The following is a 20156-nucleotide window of genomic DNA, read 5'->3' as shown; positions in this document are numbered from 1 at the left end:
CATTGACGAGATATATCGCCCGACACCAAAACATCTATAGCATCAAGCTTACTTACTGTTATATTGCTACAGATACTACAATTTACTATACTGATACTGTACATACCCACTGACACACAAACAAAATGAGCAGGATTGGTGTATGCAAGCCACCTTTACAGCATGCTGAGACAGCGTCAAGCTCTTTCAGTCCTGCCCAGGATGTCAACTTCCACAGAACAGCTTCCAACCTGGCCTGATTTCATGCCTGGACATGCCCAGGCTGCACAAACCGTTGTTGATATGTCACAGGAGCAAAAATGTTTGGATACAAATATAAGAAAAAATCATGACAAAACTGAAACAGTACGTGATGGGTAAATTTTGATGTTATATTCGTGATCAGCACCCAAAAATCTATAAGAAACGCCCAACAGTGTTCAAGAAGCAAAAACTTTGTTGTGCAGTGTAATCTATCGTTTTAAATTGGAAAAATGTCCAACTGTGAAGACAAGGATACATTTACCGTTATTGCTGTACCAGATTTCAGCAAGCCAGAATATACTGATGAGGAGATCCAACAGATCAAAGAGCAAAGAACAGAGAGGAGAGCAGACATTGAGAGACAAAAATAGCAAATTATGCAACTCCAAGCTAAGATGATGTAGCAGACAATTGGCGATTGGTGGTGTACCTGTGTAAAATATGAAGTTATACCCACAGATAAAGACTGCTTCAACCACTGGATAACTTATCAGGGGACTGAGCCTACTTTTTTACTTGAGTCTGCAATATGTGCAACAGATAAGGACAAACTTTTTGACTATCATCAATCACAGAGTTCTGTCTGGAGACATTTTTCCACTTTCCAAAATTAAACTGGAAGAAACAATCTAAACCTGAAGGACCAAATGGGCACTTTCATTTGAGTAAGTTTACTTGTATTTGGACAGCAATAAGGCACATGATTTAAACTCATCACACTAGATCTGTGAAGCAGCATCAGTAACGATTGTTCTACCTTGCTATTACATAACAGCTACTCATCTCTACAGTATTTAATTTGCTAGTAAATGCCTTTGCCATTTTTATTATTCTTCTATTATTCTTCAGTTCCAGCTGCAGTTAAGTGACCTACGTGAAATAAGTTTGTAACTGCGGTTGGCTTCAGTAACGGACAATCAGGAACACTTTTTTTCCTGATTAGCGACAAGTTGTCTTCCATTGAAAAATGAGTGCTACAAACACAACAGTCCACAATCAGTAGGTCTTTGATTCAAGTTTTCACATCCAACCTTAGCACTTCAAGATATAAATCTAAGGAAATCAATAAAACTGTAAATGCTTTGTTTTATAAATGTATGTTCACATTATGGATATGTACATTTTCAAACCATTTTCTTGAAGGATAAAATTGCTCTAAGCAGCATCAGAATTCATTATCTGTGACTAAACTACACCTACGATGGTGAAAATGAGCAGATGAGCAAACAGGAAATGTATTCTTACCTCAATGAAAATAGATCCAACAATCTGTGATAAAATAATTCATTTTTCCATGCCTGTGCCGAGGGTTACCTTAAGCTCTATTGTAATCTGCAAGAACAGACAAAGTATTTTAAAATTTTATAATAAAATGCTTCACAACAGAATAACATTTAATGTAGTGAATTAATATATGCAATGATTGTGAAGAACTAATTTTGACTTATTTGCTGTGCTTTCCTTTCTTTGTTTACTGTCTGAAATTACACTTTGTATTTTCTGCCTGTATTAAGCTTTGTATTTTGGATCTTTTTCAATGCACGTGAAGATGAAATACACCAGCCTCTGCTAAAGCACAAACTGAATTCTGCTGATGACATTTATTACAATCTTTTCTCTATTATATTTTTTTGATCATCTCTGATTTGAAATTAGCATGACTCTATAAATCTACAGTACCTGAATAAAACGAATGAACACTTAGAAGAATTAGAAGGTAGTGACACATATATAGCTGTTTTTTGTGATAAATGTAATGACAGATAGTTAAAATATGTGGAAAAGATATGGAACAGTACAGGGCAGACAGAGTATGAAAACCTTATGCTCACCCTGTGTGTGAATGTATTGTTTTATATACTGTATATAAAATGTTTTCTTGGTGCTGGAAAGTGGTGAATGTTACATGGTCAAATATGCAAGTAAAAATGTCATTGCTACAGATGACAATGCAACTACTACTACTAAAAAGTGGATGTGTTGAATCACTACCAGTGACATCAGTGCATTCAGGAAATGTGGGGCACTTTCCTCCATCTCCCAGCAGATATTGCTGTTATGCAAAAATGAAATAAGTGGTAAACCCATCTCAATAATTTAACATATTGTTAAAATGTATATAACAATATTCTTTATAATTATATTTTCCAAGTTTCTATTATATGCTCAATGCAAATTCTTATGTGAAGAAATATTTGTTTTGGGGGTATATGAAATCTTCTTTGTGGCTGGTGCCATTAGAATGTTCATGGGTTGCTCAGGCATGCCCTTGGGCCCTTCAGTCTTCGAAGCATACCGTTGCTTATGTATGTGCATGTAAAGCCTGAACGTTTTAGCTCCGCATTAAGCCTTGAAGGTTTGGTTGACATTTTGTGAGGGAAATTAAAAGATTCATGAACTTAAGCATCTCACTGTTTTGGAGTATTTGTCATCAACATCCTGAACTTACATAGTTTCTGCTTTTTGTGTTGAATATTTGATGTTGATTTTGAGGTACCTTTTAATATTGTCCTTTGCTGTTTATACTGAATGATAATATGATAATAGAGTTCATTTTGTGTGATTTGTATAGAATTGTTTAGCTGATGTTGTATCATCATTAGTGCTGGTAGTTTAACACATTATGAACATGATCTCTCTCCCTCGCTCCATTATGTGAGGTGTACTGAAGGCAGTCTCCTTCTCAGCTGCCCTCTAACACTGCTGCCACATTACCAGATTTCCACAGCTTCCATTGTTCCTTCCAAGTCCAATGATCTTTTTTTTCCTGTAGCATCCTCTTCCTTCACATTTATGCTGCCAGCTGCACATCACACCATTATTCAGATGCAGCTCAAACTGCCCTTACTTTTCCCAGCACTTTGAGATGATCTAAGCCATGATCCTTGCCAAAGCTTGCTGACAACCATGTACCGAGGTCAATAGATATAAGACGAGTTAGTCTTACAGGTTCTCCTCTTTCAGTGCTTGATCATCTCTCTCTCTCTCCCTGTTACACACACACACACACATTACAAAGTTCCTCAGGATGACTACACTCCTTCTAACCACATCTCTTTGGTCAATGTTGCCTCACAAGCATTTTAACATTAAAAATACCTTTGCTTGCTACAACTGTTATAGAAATATTAACAGATTTAATCATACTCTAGCATTTTGATACTTTGATTTTAATTATCTTTTGTTACCTGCATTTTTCTTTGGATTTCCTTAATCCTTGTTAGGAGAAGTTGTAGAGCATTTTAATAACAGGTAATTTTATTACGTAGTGGTTTTGGCTTTGGACTTCAAATCCCTGAGATTGTGGGCTCAATTCCCACTACTGACATTGTGTGACCCTGAACAAATCACTTGACCAGCCTGTGCACCAATTGGAAAACCAAAAACCCAATTGTATCATAAATTTAAGTCTTCGTGGTTAAAGGCATCAGTCATAACAAAATGTAAATGTACAGTATGTAAAATGTATTTCTCTGCCAAAGAGGAATAGCAGTCAGGAAAATAAGAAATAGGGACAAGAGTAGAGCGAAAGAGTAAGACGAGTGTTGTTAGTTAACTAGCAAGGTTCTGAAGCCAAAAAGTACAACAACATTGTAGATAACAAAGCCCAAAGTGCTAATCAAGCCCAAGTCAAAAAGAGAGCTACAATAAGATTTGCATCTCCTGAAAAAAATTACTATAGCTGTACGTGGGATTTTTGATTTGCATAGAATCCACTGAAAGTAGGTCGCCATTCTGCTCCATTTGCTGGCACGCTGTTGTACTGCTGTCCAACAGTACTGTTGAACTGCTGTTTGATTTCTTTAACTAATGTTCACTACTTCTCATGACCTGGTAATTTTGGAGGTTTTTTCTGTTGATAAAAAATGTTTATCACGTTCTGCTATGTATCAGCTGAATATGTTGAATAAAAATTTGATTGCAAAAAACAAAAAGTACCTTGCTACCATCTCATATAGGCTAATAGTAATGATGTAACATATGACTATGTGTGGGTATAGTGATTGTAAATAATATGGTCATGAGCGAACACACAAAATATTAACGATAAAAAGTTATTGACCAAGTCAAACTTTACAAATAAAAAAATCTTATAATCATGACAGTCTTGTATATTATTTAACGGTAAATTAACTCATTTAAACAAGACACTTATACAGTCTTGTGTTTTTTTTTTATCTTTCATTGGTAAATAAGTCTGAATGTTTTTTCTAAAAGTGTTTTGCCTACAGGCATTTATTAAAATAATTCTAAGTACTTACTGCAGCAGTCCATTACATCATCTAGTCATAAACACATGGCTTTTGAATGTGGTGTGAATTTAGAATCACCAATCAACTTCACATGCACATATAGAGAATGAAGAAGAAATAGTAAAATAACCGGAGCAGACAAGCCACACATGGACACATTTGGCTGACAAAAGCAAATGTGAACATCAGTAATTGATGGCAGATGAGTATACCCTTTGCTCATTGCATGCTCTAGTTTGAGGATTTTAGATTTCTAGTCAACCTATTAAAATTTAATAAGAGAAAGTAGCCAAAAGCAAAACAAAAATGATACTAATGAGAGGGCTATCTGTTAATTCTTTACAATCTTGTATTTTCAGCCCGGATGGTGATTATGCAGTTGCAGGCTCTTCAGATGGTGCTCTTTACATATGGAATGTGACCAAAGAACAATTGGAAACATGTTTATTGCAACAGCACAGGTATGATCTAAACCATGAACCATGAATGTAGCACTGGAAAACCTTATTTGTTTCTAAACGTGCTGATTTTGAGCTTTCTAACAATGAAACCTTATCTATCCTAGCAAGAGTCTCAGTAAAAAAAGATCTTGTCCTGCCAGTAAGACATCATAGGCATGTGTATACATATGCCTATGATACATATGCATAAATAACTTTGTACTATGGAAGGAAAACAGCAACTCTAACCTTTGACAGAATATGCACACTGTCCACACAAGTCAGTAAACAGACTTGCAGATCATCGCCTTAACTTTTATTAATGTCCATTCATAGTGATACATTAAATACAAATCAGGGACATGAGAAGACGGAGGCTATCCTAGCAGGTTTGGGTTCAAAGTAGGAAAACACAATGTATACGATGTCAGTCTTTTGCAGTACCTACACATCCACACGTATTAAACTTGCTTAATCATCAAGATGTAAAAGAAAAATTGAAGCATTTGGAGAAAATCCAGGTGGACATGGAAAGAATCTGCCAGATCCATAAAAACAGTGACCGGTGCTGAATTAAGACAGAAGCTGCACATGTTGTCCACAGTGCCGCCCATTTATATCTATGCGTATATATAAGCCAACTACTAGGATTTGGTCTTTGATTGATCACTGTACTGGGATTTTATGAGTAAATATAACAAAAAATCTATTTTAATATTGCAAGTAATACTGTATATAGAAATATATATGTACAGCATAGACTAGTTTTAATTTTCTGAGGAATAATGGCTGAAGTCCATTTTCTGACATGTGATTTCCAAACATATCCTAAAAAGGGCACCTCAGGCAGTATCAAATATAAATATTGAAATTCAGTTTATGACGGGCAAGGAATTCTAGGGTCCTATTAGTACAACTAAGTAGAATTTCACTGTATTTGGTACACATGACACTATTGACCCCATAATACTATTACCTGTTTAATTGAAGGCACGCACTGTTTTCCTCAAGTACTGCACTCAGATAAAGGATTCAAATCATATAATAATAATTCTTTGCATTTATATGGCGCTTTTCTCACTACTTAAAGCGCTCAGAAATTGCAAGTTAAGGGCCTTGCTCAAGGGCCCAAAAGAGCAGAGTCCCTATTGGCATTTACGGGATTCGAACCGGCAACCTTCCGATTGCCTGTGCAGATCCCTAGCCTCAAAGCCACCACTCCGCCTAAATACTATCATTAGTGATCTTCATGTGTTTTAAAAATGTTCTTTGTTAATAAAGATATTTGTTATTAGATCTTTGTTTTGCTTTGTTAATGTGAACACTTTGGATTAACTGGTCAGTATTCAAATTTGGGATTGTACTGTAGAAATGAACCCATTCGTTCAGGAAGGGTTTTTCATTGCAACAGGCAGATTTCAGAAAGAATGATAAACATCTGTCCTGATCTTTCCCTGCCTGCTCTTACTCTTACATAACAGACAGACCGATCGTGTACATTTAGCAGAGAAATTGTTTATACGTAGTTCAGCTGTTTCGTAAGGCTTTACTACTGCCAAAACAGAATTTTTTTTAAATTTATAAATTAAATTCTTTTAGTGACATACCACTTTAAATTTACCATAAATCATTTATATTTTAAGTAAAGTTTTTTCTTCATCACATTAAATCAACATTCTAAAAACTGAAATGAGTCTTTGTAAATCAAACTAAGCAAAGCATTAATATTACTAGGTTAAAAGTTAAAGTTAAGAAATGGCTTGTGTGTCTAACTGTCAAAAATTGGAAGTTGTTCAAAGTCATTTTCCAAAGCCTTCAATAAATATTGTATTGGTCATATTTAAACATGGTATGTATTATATCACAGGTAGATTGTGCTAGTTAGTGAAACTTAAGATATATTTGAAAGATGTAGAATGAAGCTACTCCTCCACAAATTGGGAGAATTGTTTTATAAACAGTGAGAGAAAAAAGCAACTAACATTCCATGCAAAGAAGTCAAACTTAATAAAGCTAAATTCAATTCAAATATGCTGTTTTTGCTGGTGACCATGATCACTGAAATGTTTCCTGGAAATTTGCCCTGTGGAAGGCAAACACACATTTTTTTCCGAGCCCCATAATGCTTTGTGAGGCCAGTGTGACATCACAGAGCTGTAGCAGAAATGGCCAGAATTTTCACGCATGCATACTATAAGATTGTTGCTGGTTATCAGCATGATGTTACAACCCCTTGAGAATGTCAACCAGATTTACAACTTGTATGCATTAAAAAAAAACAAAAACGTGTAGTATTTTCATTTTTCAGGTACAGTACATTAGCTGGCAATAATGAGAATGCACCAGATATACAACATTGAACCCTGTGGATAGCTGCATGGCTAATTTGCATGCATAATTAGTCATGTGCCACAGCACCTACGCAAAACAAGCCTTAAGGAGCCCTCCCCTGTCCTTGTCAGAAAACACAATATGTGAAATAAAATAACGAAAGATTTGTTGCTATTTACAAGGTGTTTCCTTGTTCTTAATGGAAGAAAAAAGTGTGAAATATCCTCATAGATACATGAGAAACAAAAAGGCATTCCAGCAGTACATGCAGCTGCAGCTTCAAACAATAGGATAAGCCAGTCCTAAGCGGCCACTTTGTGGCGCAGCCAATGACTGCTTCAAGGTTGAACTCTGTGAGCACAGCGATATTTGTTTTATGTGCTTATTCCTATTTTAAAGCCATTTGTTGTAGTTTGTCTGTGGTATTCATTCCGTCTGGGTCTTTTGCTGATTAAGGCACAGTGGCGCAGTGATTATCACTGCTCCCCATCAGCACAGATCATATTTGTAGCCGCAATAATCACTCCAGCATAGTTGACAGACATTTTCCAAGCATCCAGGGACACTTAAAAGATCATGGCACCATTATAATTCACTCAAAACTACTTCAGTTCCTGCTTCACCGTTGCTTTAATGAATTTTATGAAGTTAGGCAAAGTTGGAAAACATTTCAATGATTTCACCTAACTCACAATGAAGCAAACTTAGCGGGATTCATTCATCACTAAATCTATAGAAAGGTAAGCATTAGTGATTAGCTAATCCTGTGGAGTTTGGCTTGTCGTGAGTTTAGCGAAATCTTAGAAATGTTCAGGAACTTCGCTAAATTACAGGAACTGCATTAAAGGTAATGAGGAAGGGATCTAGTTTTGAGTGGCTAATTATGGTGCAATTGTGTTTTAATTGTCCCTGGTGTCTACAGAATGATCTTCAAACTATGCTGGACTGATTATTGTGGCCAAAGATTTGATAGTGCTAGAGCTCTGAGGCAGCAGACAGAGTGATAATAACAAACAAAATAAAATAGATGGCCATAAACTAGCAATAAGTTAAAAGATATATATATATATATATAATAAGATATATATATATATATATATATCTATATTGTATGTGTGTGTGTATAGATACCGTATATATCATTGCACTCACAGAGTTTCAGTCTTGGGGCAGACATTAGCCATGACACAAAGTAGCAGCATAAGACTAATTCATTCCATTGTGAAGCTGCGACTCTGAGCACAGCGGGGAATGTCTGTTTTGTTTCCAATCTCTGTGCAGATGCTTTGCACTATTTACTTCCATAAAGAAGGTAGAATGACCTTGTAAACAGTAATTCCTCTTTTATTATTATTATTATTATTATTAATCTTATTATAATTATTATTCAACAGGGTTGCATATGTTTTCTTTCTTGTGGTATGGAAAGGATTCCTTTAAAGCTTATTTTGGATAGTAACTGTAGCACATGGCTAAGCATATATGCAAGTTAGCCATGTGGCCATGGCACGGGGATCAGTGTTATATACTGTATCTGGTGGCAGTACTCATGATATAACTCTTATGGTTAGCTAATGCTCTTTTTTTTTTAAACACATGCATGGTGAAAGGCTAGAATACTGACTGAGTTGTGACATCACGCATACCCAAAGCAGCTTAGTGAGGATCTTACAGAATTTACGTGAAAATATTTTGCCGGGCAAATTTAGCAGCAACTACAGCATATTTGCTGCTGTGAAAAGTGCTTTGGTAAATTTCGCCGATCAACACACGTAAGCATTTTTACACATGTTTTGCACATATATTATCTTGATGATTTAATACTTTTTTAAAACTAATTTTTGTTAAGTGGGGTTAGTGAAAGGCCTCGTCACCATACATCAGCAAAATGAAAAATATCTAAGGGTTATTTCCACACTGAAAAATAGAAAGTAGGTCAGAAATACAAAGTTTCTTCTAAGTCCTAATGGGGGGGGGGTGTGATGTTACAGACAAATTGTTCCTTATCTAAGACCCTTTTTATTTTTCAGCAAGGAACTAAATCTGTTTATTTGTAGCGGTCACAGTGACACCAAGATTCATACTGTCAAAAGGACGGTGATTTATTATTTTTCCGATGGGTCCACAGGAATGCACACACTTACTCACAGAGACACAGTTAAACATGATAAATAATAGTGTAATAGATTAAATTAAATAGAAATAAAAATCTATACTAATAAAAGGCAAAGCCCTCACTGACTCACTCACTCACTCACTCATCACTAATTCTCCAACTTCCCGTGTAGGTAGAAGGCTGAAATTTGGCAGGCTTATTCCTTACAGCTTACTTACAAAAGTTAAGCAGGTTTCATTTCGAAATTCTACACGTAATGGTCATAACGGTCGATAACGGTCGAAAACATCCGGCATGTTGAACTTTCTTATTTACGGCCCCATCTTCACGAAATTTGGTAGGCGGCTTCCCTGCACTAACCGAAACCGATGTACGTACTTATTTCGATGGTATGACGCCATATTGAACTTTCCACCGTCACTAATTCTCCAACTTCCCGTGTAGGTAGAAGGCTGAAATTTGGCATGCTCATTCCTTACAGCTTACTTACAAAAGTTAAGCAGGTTTCATTTCAAAATTCTACGCGTAATGGTCATAACGGTTGACAACGTTCGCCATGTTGAACTTTCTTATTTATTGCCCCATCTTCACGAAATTTGGTAGGCAGCTTCCCTGCGCTAACCAAAACCAATGTACGTACTTATTTCGGTGGTATGATGCCACTGTCGGCCGCCTTATTGAACTTTTCAACGGTCTTTGTTACTTATGGGCCCATCTTCAAGAAATTTGGTACGCGGGTTCCCAACACTAACTGAATCATACTTACGTACATATATACGTCCATAGCCTGCAGCTCGGTCACAGTGTGAGGCCGGCGTTGGGTCCCCCATCCCAACGTCTCCCACGTTGTTGGCTGCCTGCCTATATAAGGCCGTCCGTCGCTCCGGTCTCTACATTCCTTTCCTTGCTTCGCCACGGGATAAGGCTGAAATTTGGCAGGCTCATTCCTTACAGCTTACTTACAAAAGTTGGGCAGGTTTCATTTCGAAATTCTATGCGTAATGGTCATAACTGGAACCTATTTTTCTCCATATACTGTAATGGACTTCAGCTCGATGGCCGTGGAGGGCGGAGTTACGTGTCACATCATTACGCCTCTCACGTAAGCACGTGAACTGACTGTGAACGCAGTACGTAGAAAAGAAGGAAGAGCTCCCAAAGAGCGCTGAAGAAAAACACATACAAGCTTATTCAAAAGTGCAGCTACTGCAGAAACAAAGCACGGTGTAAACCGTAAGTTTAAATTAAGTTTATGGACACGCTCCCGCTGCCGTTTGTCATGCCTTCGTCGAATACTTTATTCGCGAGATACAAGTTTAATGAGAAGACACGAGGTATAAACGAGACTTTGGATTACTTTGTAACGGAGTTAAAATTGCTGTAGCGAGAAACTTTTAAGTGCCGGGTCTTAGCTAACATTAAATAAAGCCGTGGACATCTCAACATCACACAAGAGAGCAGCTCACTTGAACTGACTGAACGCAGTACGAGTGATCACTTCCATGCATCAAACCTGCTCAAAAAACGCATTACACAATTGACAAGGTGGGAAATGAATATGCTCCGAACTGAGCTCCACAGCTAATGCAGTCTTGCGGAAGCAACTTCGTTACGCTGCCACCAAATACTCACAGAAAAATCCACAAGTTAATACACACGCTGTCTCTAGAGTTTCTCCACACTCAATGTATTCCTCGCATCCCCATTATACCCTCTGATCTCCTATTTCAATTCATATGCCTCCAATTTCCAGTAAGGCTCTGCTTCGCGATGACAAGTAATAAGTCTCAGGGACAGACCCTACAAAAGGTTGCCATTGATTTCAGGCAAGATTGTTTTTCTCCTGGACAACTATACGTTGCATTCTCAAGAGTGAGCTTGCGCAGCTTTGTCATATTACAACCAGAGTGCTGAACTGACAACGTGCTATATAAAGAGAACTATAACAATCGTAATAAACGAACAATAAAACAGCGGAGAACCCGTGGTTTAAATAAAAAGGCAGCTTCCTTGGCGAAGCAAGAAAAAAGGATGGCCTTATATGTCGTTCGTTTATAAAACAGCGGAGAAGCTGTGTAAAGGCTGCTTAACAAAAAACTAGTGGAGCATCTTATATGAGCTGGTAGGTTTTCTTTTCTTCTTAATAAAAATTTAAAAGCAGTACTTCGTCGCTGCAAAGTGCGGGGATTTTGCTATATACAGTATATATATATGTAGATATATATATATGTGTGTATGTATGTATGTGTGTATGTATGTATGTGTATATATATATGTATGTATGTGTATATATATTGTGGACGCGGCCCGGACACAGACAGGTGGACATGTTGTTAAACACCACCACACGTTTATACTATTTACAATGTTCAAAAAGTGCTCACACAACCCCACCAAGTCCTGGCCACTCAATGCCTTCTCTTCGGGCCGCCTCCACTCCCTCTTCTCCTGCCTTGTCCTGCCTCCACCCGACTCCAGCCCTGAATGAATGGTGACGTCCCCTTTTATCCAGTTCCCGGATGAGCCCCAGGTGTTCCCGGCATTCCTCCCTTGGCCACGCCCCAGGGTGGCGGAAGTGCCGGCTGTCCTCCCGGCAGCTCTCCGGGTGCCATCCTCAATCTTCCCCCCAGCACTTCCTGGAAGTGCTGGGGTAACAGGTCCCCAAGGCATTAGGGCGCCTCCTGGCGGTGACCACGTGCCCCTACAGGGTGGAGCTTCCATGCCCTGTACCCGTGGCCCCCAGAGCAACTAGGAAGGCGGCCCCCACGTGATCCAGGGTGGGCTTTGACCCTCTTCCGGTCCCTCACGGCGTCCCGGCCGGGTCGTTGCCCCTGGCATCCCTGACCATATATATGTAGATCTGTATGTATGTATGTGTATATGTATATATGTATATGTGTGTGTGTATGTATGTGTGTATATGTATGTGTATATATATGTTGATATGTGTATATATGTATATATATGTAGATGTATATATGTATATATATAGATATGTGTAGATATGTGTATATGTAGATATGTATATGTATATATATATGTATGTATATATGTTTATATGTGTGTGTGTGTGTGTGTGTGTATATATATATATATATATATATGACAGCAACACTCATAACAGTGACAAAACAATTACATTGACAATCATGTTACGTTATTTTTAAAATGTTTCCTTTTCTTTTTCATAACACACTACTTCTCCGCTGCGAAGCGCGGGTATTTTGCTAGTAACAAATAAACAGCTAACCCTCCCTACCCCCTACGGTTATAACAAACAATAACACGACTCAACAACAATAAACACCTAATCATAAACATTAACAACAGAATCCATAACATAGTCCAAATGTAGCAGCAAAAGGTAATGATGGATGGCGATTGGAAAATCTTGTGAATGGTTCACTGTAAGTAATGTAAAGTTTCTCCTACTGGTTTCATTATGCAGTGTGTGTTGAGGTGATTGGGAGAACTCCCTCAGATAAAGGTTGCTGCACCTATCTTAGATGAAAATGTGTCTAATCTGTACAAACTCACACAAACAGGTAGGAATAAGACAAACCATACATCCAGACACGAACAATAATCCACAATAATAAATGGTAATCCAAATGTGTGAAACAGCGCATTATCAGACAGATGAATGATTGCAATTCGCTTGGCATCTTGCTGGTTTGATCTTCTTCCAAGCAGCCCCTGCATCATCCCAAACTGTCCCTATAGAGCAACACTGCTGGGACAGCTGGGATATGTAGGACTGGTACATATTTAGATTGTCACAACAGGTTTTCATCTGTAACATCTGTGTAAAGATGCATTGTTTTTTAATGGATTTGTTTAGAATTTAAAAAATTAAAGAAGTATTTTTGAATTTGAACTGTATTATTATATAAATTAATGTGAAGTTGTATAATATAAATAATTTCTTTCTGTTTCTCTCCAGTTCTTCTGTGAATGCAGTGGCCTGGTCTGTGTCCGGTGAGCATGTCGTAAGTGTAGACAGGAGCAAGAGAGCTGTTCTTTGGAGCGCATAAGAAGCATTGTAATACTACATCTTCACAGATTACTTTAGAGATTCACTAGAGGAAAGAACTATAGTCCACATCGTGACTCCAGCTACCACAAAAATATCTGTTGTTCTAATTATTAACATTAGAATTACCAAAGCCTACAAAAAAACTCCTAATATAGTGCCCACCTTAAATCCATTCACACCTCTCCGTTAGTGTCTTTTATCTTATAAAAGTGTCGATCAACACAAGCAGCCCAAAAACCCCCAAAACCACCGAAACTACATTCACAAAGAAGATTCTAATTGCTCAGTGTTTATGTTGGAGTGAATTGCCTGGACTTGTTGAGGGTAAATAATACAGTATATCATCATTTGGAATACATACATTTCATGTGTGTTCCATGTCTATAACAATCTATGTAAACTCATTGCTAAAGCAGAAACGTTTTTCATGTTTTAGTAATAAATGACAAAATGTAGACATGAACTGTGTAATGTGTGAAGGCTGAAGTCCAAATATCAAATAAACACTTTCACAAAAGGTTCAAGTATAACGCGACAGCTTCTGTGGTGCAGCGGTAAAAGCTGCTGACATGTAATCAAAAGGTCACTGGTTCAATACTGGTTGCCTCTCAAATTTACTGTTTTGAGTAGTGAGCTGCTCATATTGTTAATATTATACAATGAAAACATACATTTGATTTGTGTCTGTTAAAACATTTTGGTGCGTGGTGGTGTTTGTTTTATACTCCAGGACAGGCACAGGAAAGAATAGTACAGAGAGGTCAGATCTGCACTATATGCAATCATCAAATTCAAATGTTAACAGTTCCCACACACCCAAGGACCATCCTTCCTACATTTACAACATGTGTACCTGTTGCAATGTACACAGCTCTCTCTATGCTGTGGTTCCTATTACATTGAAGGGGCACCTGACTCTGAGTTTGCTTTCCTGGGGGAAGCAACAGTCTTGGAACAGAAGCTTATCGATGTTGCGTCCTCTTTTTCTTTTTCCAGCATTTGAATTTGATGATTGCATATAGCGTGGAACTGACCTCTCTGTTCTACTCTTTCCTCTGCATGTACTGGAGAACAAAAGAAACACCACCATGCAGCAAAATGTGGAGAATGGGCAATATCGGGAAAAACAAAATGCCGTCACTGATTACATCCGCAAAAAGGTATGTGAATGAATATGAATAATGTTGCATCAGTGCCACAGTGTTTTCCGAAATGTACCATACAGGTCATAAAATGAATTATTCCAAATATCATATATACCTATGTCTCTGTTTTTTTGTCAGTGCAGCTTTGACTTCAATGACCATAAGGTGCATACTAATTCAGCGTGAACATGAACACTCAATAAAACTGAATAAAAAAAATTTAAGTGTCAATGAGATACCAAGAAAGCATGATTCACCAGCGTTTGTGTGTCAGCTTTTATCCCTCCAGATCAGAGAAGTTCCAGTTCCATTTTCTCAAAACACCACTCACATCCATAGTTATTCCCAGTTTCAAATAAAAACTAACAGCGTCAGATCTGGGGTGGTGGGGGGTTATATCATGATCGTAATTGAGAGAATAAAAGTGAAAAAAAAGCGCTAACTTTTACAAGTACTATAAATTTACACTGGCTATTAACATTAACAATAAGAGCAGCTCACTACTCAAAATGATAAATTTGTGAGGCAACCAGTATCTTCATTACAAATCAGCAGTTCTTACCACTGCACCATGGAAGCTGTTGTATTATATTTGTACCTTTTATGAAAGTGTTTATTTGATATTTGGACTTCAGCCTTCACATATTATACACTTCATGTCTACAATTTGTCATTTATTACTAAAACATGAAAAATGTTTCTGTTTTAATGATATGTTTACATAAACTGTTGTAGACATGGAACACACATGAAATACATGTACAGTGATCCCTTGCTGTATCGCGCTTTGACTTTCGCGGTTTTGCTCTATCGCGGATTTTATATGTAAGCATATGTAAATGTATATTGCGGATTTTTCGCTGATTCGCGGATTTCTGCGGACAATGGGTCTTTTAATTTATGGTACATGCTTCCTCAGTTTGTTTGCCCAGTTGATTTCATACAAGGGACGCTATTGGCGGATGGCTTAGAAGCTACCCAATCAGAGCACGTATTACATATTAACTAAAACTCCTCAATGCTATAAGATATGCCTCCTGCGCGGTGCTCGATTGTTTGCTTGTCTCTGCCTCTATCTCACCCTCTCTGACATTCTCTGCGCCTGACGGGGAGGGTGTGTGCTGAGGTGTTGTTTGCACAGAAGCTTTTTGCCTAGTGAATACGGACGCTCCTCTAAGAAATGCCGCTTTATCGAGGTGCGTCCAAAAGCTCACTTATTGATTTTTTGATTGTTTGCTTTAATCTCGCTCTCTCTCTCTCTCTCTCTGACGTTCTCTGCGCTTGACGGAGGAGATGTGAGCAGAGGGCTTTTGCACAGAGGCTGTTTGCTTAGAAGATAGGGACGCTCCTGTAAAAAATGCTGAAAGGCTACCTTCGCATTGATCCCTTCATTGCCGCTGCTTTATCATGGTGCTTGCATACTTAAAAGCGCAACAGCCCTATTGATTTTTCATTGTTTACTTTACTCTCTCTCTGACATTCTCCGCTCCTTACGCACTTTGAAGAGGAAGATATGTTTGCATTCTTTTAATTGTGAGAAAGAACTGTCATCTCTGTCTTGTCATGGAGCACAGTTTAAACTTTTGACTAAAGGGTGTTATTTCATGTCTAGAGGGCTCTAATAATGTTAAAAAACGTATTTAGAAGGTCGTAAACAGGTTTTCTATGGTCTAACTGCGAAAATATTAGATTTATAAATAAAGAATCCTACTTCGTGGAAATTCATTTATCTGTCTGGAGCGGATTAACCGCGATAAACAAGGGTTTACTGTATAACTGTGCGGAGAATATTTATAAACAGTGTGGGAGAGTTTCTAAGAGCTTAAAATATATAAAAATAATCATACAAACATATGGTTTCTACTTCGCGGATTTTCACCTATCGCGGGGGGTTCTGGAACGCAACCCCCGCGATCGAGGAGGGATTACTGTATTCCAAATAACAATATATTATTTACCCTATACAACTCTAGGTACTTACCAGGTAATCAAGGCTTGAGCTAGGAGAACTTTTTGCCCTTTCTGCAGTGGTGGGGGATGGGATAACAGGCTGCTTGCTGCTTGTCTTGATCAACACATTTACAAGACAAAAGATGCTGACGGAGAGGTGTGGAGGGATTTAAGGTAGGCCCAGAATACGAGTTTTTTCGTAGGCTTTGGTAATTCTAGTGTTTAAACAAGGTACTTATTATCAATATTAAAGAAAGATAAGGTCAGAAGTAAGGTAACACTTTTGAACAGGGTTTTCCTAGGTGCATCTATTAGTTATTTACTGCTGTTTAAAAATGCTTTTAAAAGTAACTTTTTGAAGACTTTCAAAGAAGAAATGACAAACTCTTTAAAACAGAGGCTGTCCATACTGCTTCTAATAGTCAATTACTGCTATGTAACAAAAGGCTTTGTTTATGTTACAGAGCAATAAGTATCTAATAAATGCACTATAGTACACCCTTAAAGCATCTGGTAAATTGTTACTGGAATAAAACTCAGAAAAATGTTTGTTAATAACATGTTAATTTGAAAACTAAAATTGGAAACTTTGTTAACATATCTGTCAATCTAAAATGGCCAGGGTAAGACGGTTTCCTCTTATGGAGCTGAAACAGGGATTCTTTAAAGTGAAGCTGCAAAATGCATAAATAGTTGACTATCTGCATACTAAAAATTATAAAAATGTAGTTGGTGCATATTTTGTTTTCAGTTGTTTAGTTCTTATGACTAAAGCACTATTTTATGCTTATAAAATAGATGACTGGGTTAGGTTTCTATCATAGTCCTAAATATTCTGTGTTTTTATCAGTTACATCCTGACTAGAAAAGAAAACTCATCTCCAGAATACTTGTAATGCAGGGTTTGCACTTCTTTATTTTTGGTTACTCCCATTCACCACACGTGTGTATAGGAATATTTACTTATAAGAATTAGCTCATACACAAAAATAAGTGCATCTCTGGCTTTACCTTCCTATTAAACTGTTACAGTCTGCTTGAGTTGCAGCAAAAAAAAGAACAAATGATTAGCAGATAATAATAAAGTATCTTGAACAGCTCAATTTACATTAAGACGAGAAACAGTCAAGTCCACTGTCAGGGAGTCAGATAAGTGTTAACACATCATCACAGCTTTCAAAGAAATGAATGGTTATAGGAAGAATGTCAAGAGCAGCTACGTATATACTGTATCTGTTACCTGTATCCTCTTCTTACCTTTCTTACTGATTATATTGTACCCTTTGTTTTAACTAAACCCGAGGGCCTCATTTGGCAGGCTGCTTGCTGTCTGAGACTGTATTTATCTCCAAACCTTTATTTCAGTCCAGTTTTATCAGTAATAGAGGACTTCACAAACAGAGGAGCAAACACAGACTGGTACCAGAGCATGTTGACATTATCTTTTGCAGTTTATCGCAGCACAGAGCATACTTCAGACATTGTTATCAGAAAGCTCATGGTTAGTTCTCTGGGATTCCCAGCTAAGAAAGAAAATGGTAAAATATTTAAAATAAAACTTTAAAGTCCTGCTTCATGTCCCTGCATACCCAGCATGCACTGTTCTTCTGTTCAGCTTGATAAGACATCAGACTAGAAAAAAGTCTTCTTACCTTAACAGATTAAAGTATTTCCTTTAAACCAGATAGCTTCACCAGTGACTTGTCAGTGTACAAGTAAAGATTTCTAGAGATTACCTAAATTAGAGCAAGACTTCTGAAATGCTTTGCCCTCCTACTTCACCACTTCACTACACACATACTCTTGAATCTCAGTCTCTGACCACACTACCTGTTGGCCATTTCAGTTCCCCTTCTGACACTAAGCTCTTCAGCCACTTATGGACAGTGGCCTTAAAACAGCTTTCAGTGGTTATAGCAAGAGTCACTAACAACTGACATATGTCCTTAGGCTGTCCCACCAGAGAGCTCTGGCAATAACACCAATCCTTGGTTTAGTAAAGGGTCAAGGACCCTTGTTATTCCCCAGGTTTTCCACTCATCACAACATATGTCTGTTATAAAGCTGAGTTATTGGCTTCCTAAGATTGTTTTTGGACCTGTATTATGTAAAATTGCTAGTTATTCTCATGCTGCCATTTTGTGTGTGTGTTTTTTTTAATCAAGATAACCTGTCTTTTCATGGCTGTAGCCATGTTATTTATGCCTGCTATGCCCACTGCTGATCATATAAATGAAGAATGCATGACATTCTGTATCATCAGGTCCCTTCTATTCAAAATGATGGTATGCTGCAATGATTTTCCAAACTTTTGGAAAACGTTTTGATAGGTTGCTCACTAAGCTCGGAAGCTTGTATATGGTATGCCTTGGACGAGAAGCACCGTTTCTCTGGATTAAGAGGAGCTATTTGATGTGGTTTGAGTGTGTAGGCAAGATACCCCTTTGACTACTCCTGCATAATGTGTTTAAGGCATAGCCCACTGACAGAAGACCCAGGACAAACCCAGCACACACTAAGCAGATTATTTATTTTAGCTGGCATGGGAATGACTAGGTGATGCTCAAGAAGGTTTGAAGGAAGGTGATGGGAAGAGGGAGGCCTAGATAGCCCACCTTGGCATGTTGCTTTTGTTACTGTTTCTTGGAAAAGAAAAATTGCTTTACTTTTATTGTGCTCACTGAACACTTGTTAACTTCTACAGTAATTCATCTTCAAAAAAGTTAATAGAAAAGGTATGTAGAATTTATATAAAGAAAATGTTGATTGCTTAGTGAACTTTTTTTGGCGGTCATCAAGAAAATGCTAAACACATCCAAGACTGTATTAATAAAAATTGGATTAGTACATAATAACTTTGCATGCATTTGGAACAAAAAAAGTAAGGAGTGGGTGAAACCATAGCCATGGAAGTATAACTGTTTAAATTATGAATTTTGGAGAACAGTTCTCTCAGAAAGCTTGAAAGGACAAAGGATGTGAGTTGCATCCAAATTTAAAAAAATGGTAATGCTTAGGATTGTATTTTACAGATTCTACAGATTCTCTGTTTTTATTTGACTGGTAGGGAGTTTACCAGGAAACTTACTGGAATATCCACAAAAATACAGTAGTAAATTAATTCTGAATGGTGTAGAGTGTCTCAGATATATGTAACCTGGGACAATTTTCAGTTTTCACTTGAAGATGAACAGGAGTTAAATAGATATTGTACATATTTATCGCCCATTTGTAAATGTTTATGCTTTAATTTACATCTTATACCGTATGTATCTTTAACTTTTTACTTAAATGTTAAACTACTGTGTTAGAAAATGTTTTTATTTTGAAAAACAAAAGTTCAATAGGAATCTGAAACCCTTAGTTAATACTTTGAGAAAACAATTAAAGTTATATGCTGTGCAAAATGGAAATTATGTTACTTAGTGACAGTTGCAGCTAAGAGGGTTAAAACTGGCACTGAACCAAATGTTTACATTTAAAAAGTGAGAAAAGAGCTAAAACACTTCTTGAGTTGTATATGGAAGGCATTTAACACTTCAGGGTACACATCCTTCCTAAATATTTAAAGGAATCATAAAGTATTTATATATAGAAGGTGTTTAGTAAAGTACAGTATGATTAAAACTATGCCTAGCTAGG

The 20156-nt window shown here is 37.3% G+C and overlaps 1 protein-coding gene across 3 annotated transcripts in view; it reads left to right on the top strand.

The window, feature by feature from the left end:
* LOC120523929 (protein Atg16l2-like) overlaps positions 1-20156 on the top strand; it is a 202292-nt gene that overhangs the window by 174776 nt on the left and 7360 nt on the right. For 2 of the 3 annotated variants that reach the window (XM_039745639.1, XM_039745641.1), the window contains 2 exons: positions 4856-4957; positions 13327-13801. In XM_039745639.1, coding sequence (XP_039601573.1) covers positions 4856-4957; positions 13327-13417 — 193 coding nt within the window. In that variant the 3' untranslated portion in view covers positions 13418-13801. Of the gene's footprint in view, positions 1-4855; positions 4958-13326; positions 13802-20156 lie in introns of those variants that run through there. The other variant, XM_039745640.1, reaches the window with a different exon arrangement.

This window comes from Polypterus senegalus, chromosome 2 (genome assembly GCF_016835505.1).
Source record: "Polypterus senegalus isolate Bchr_013 chromosome 2, ASM1683550v1, whole genome shotgun sequence".
Lineage (NCBI taxonomy): Eukaryota > Metazoa > Chordata > Cladistia > Polypteriformes > Polypteridae > Polypterus > Polypterus senegalus.
The sequence above is the reverse complement of the archived record's forward strand: the minus strand, read 5'-3'. Positions and strand labels throughout refer to the sequence as shown.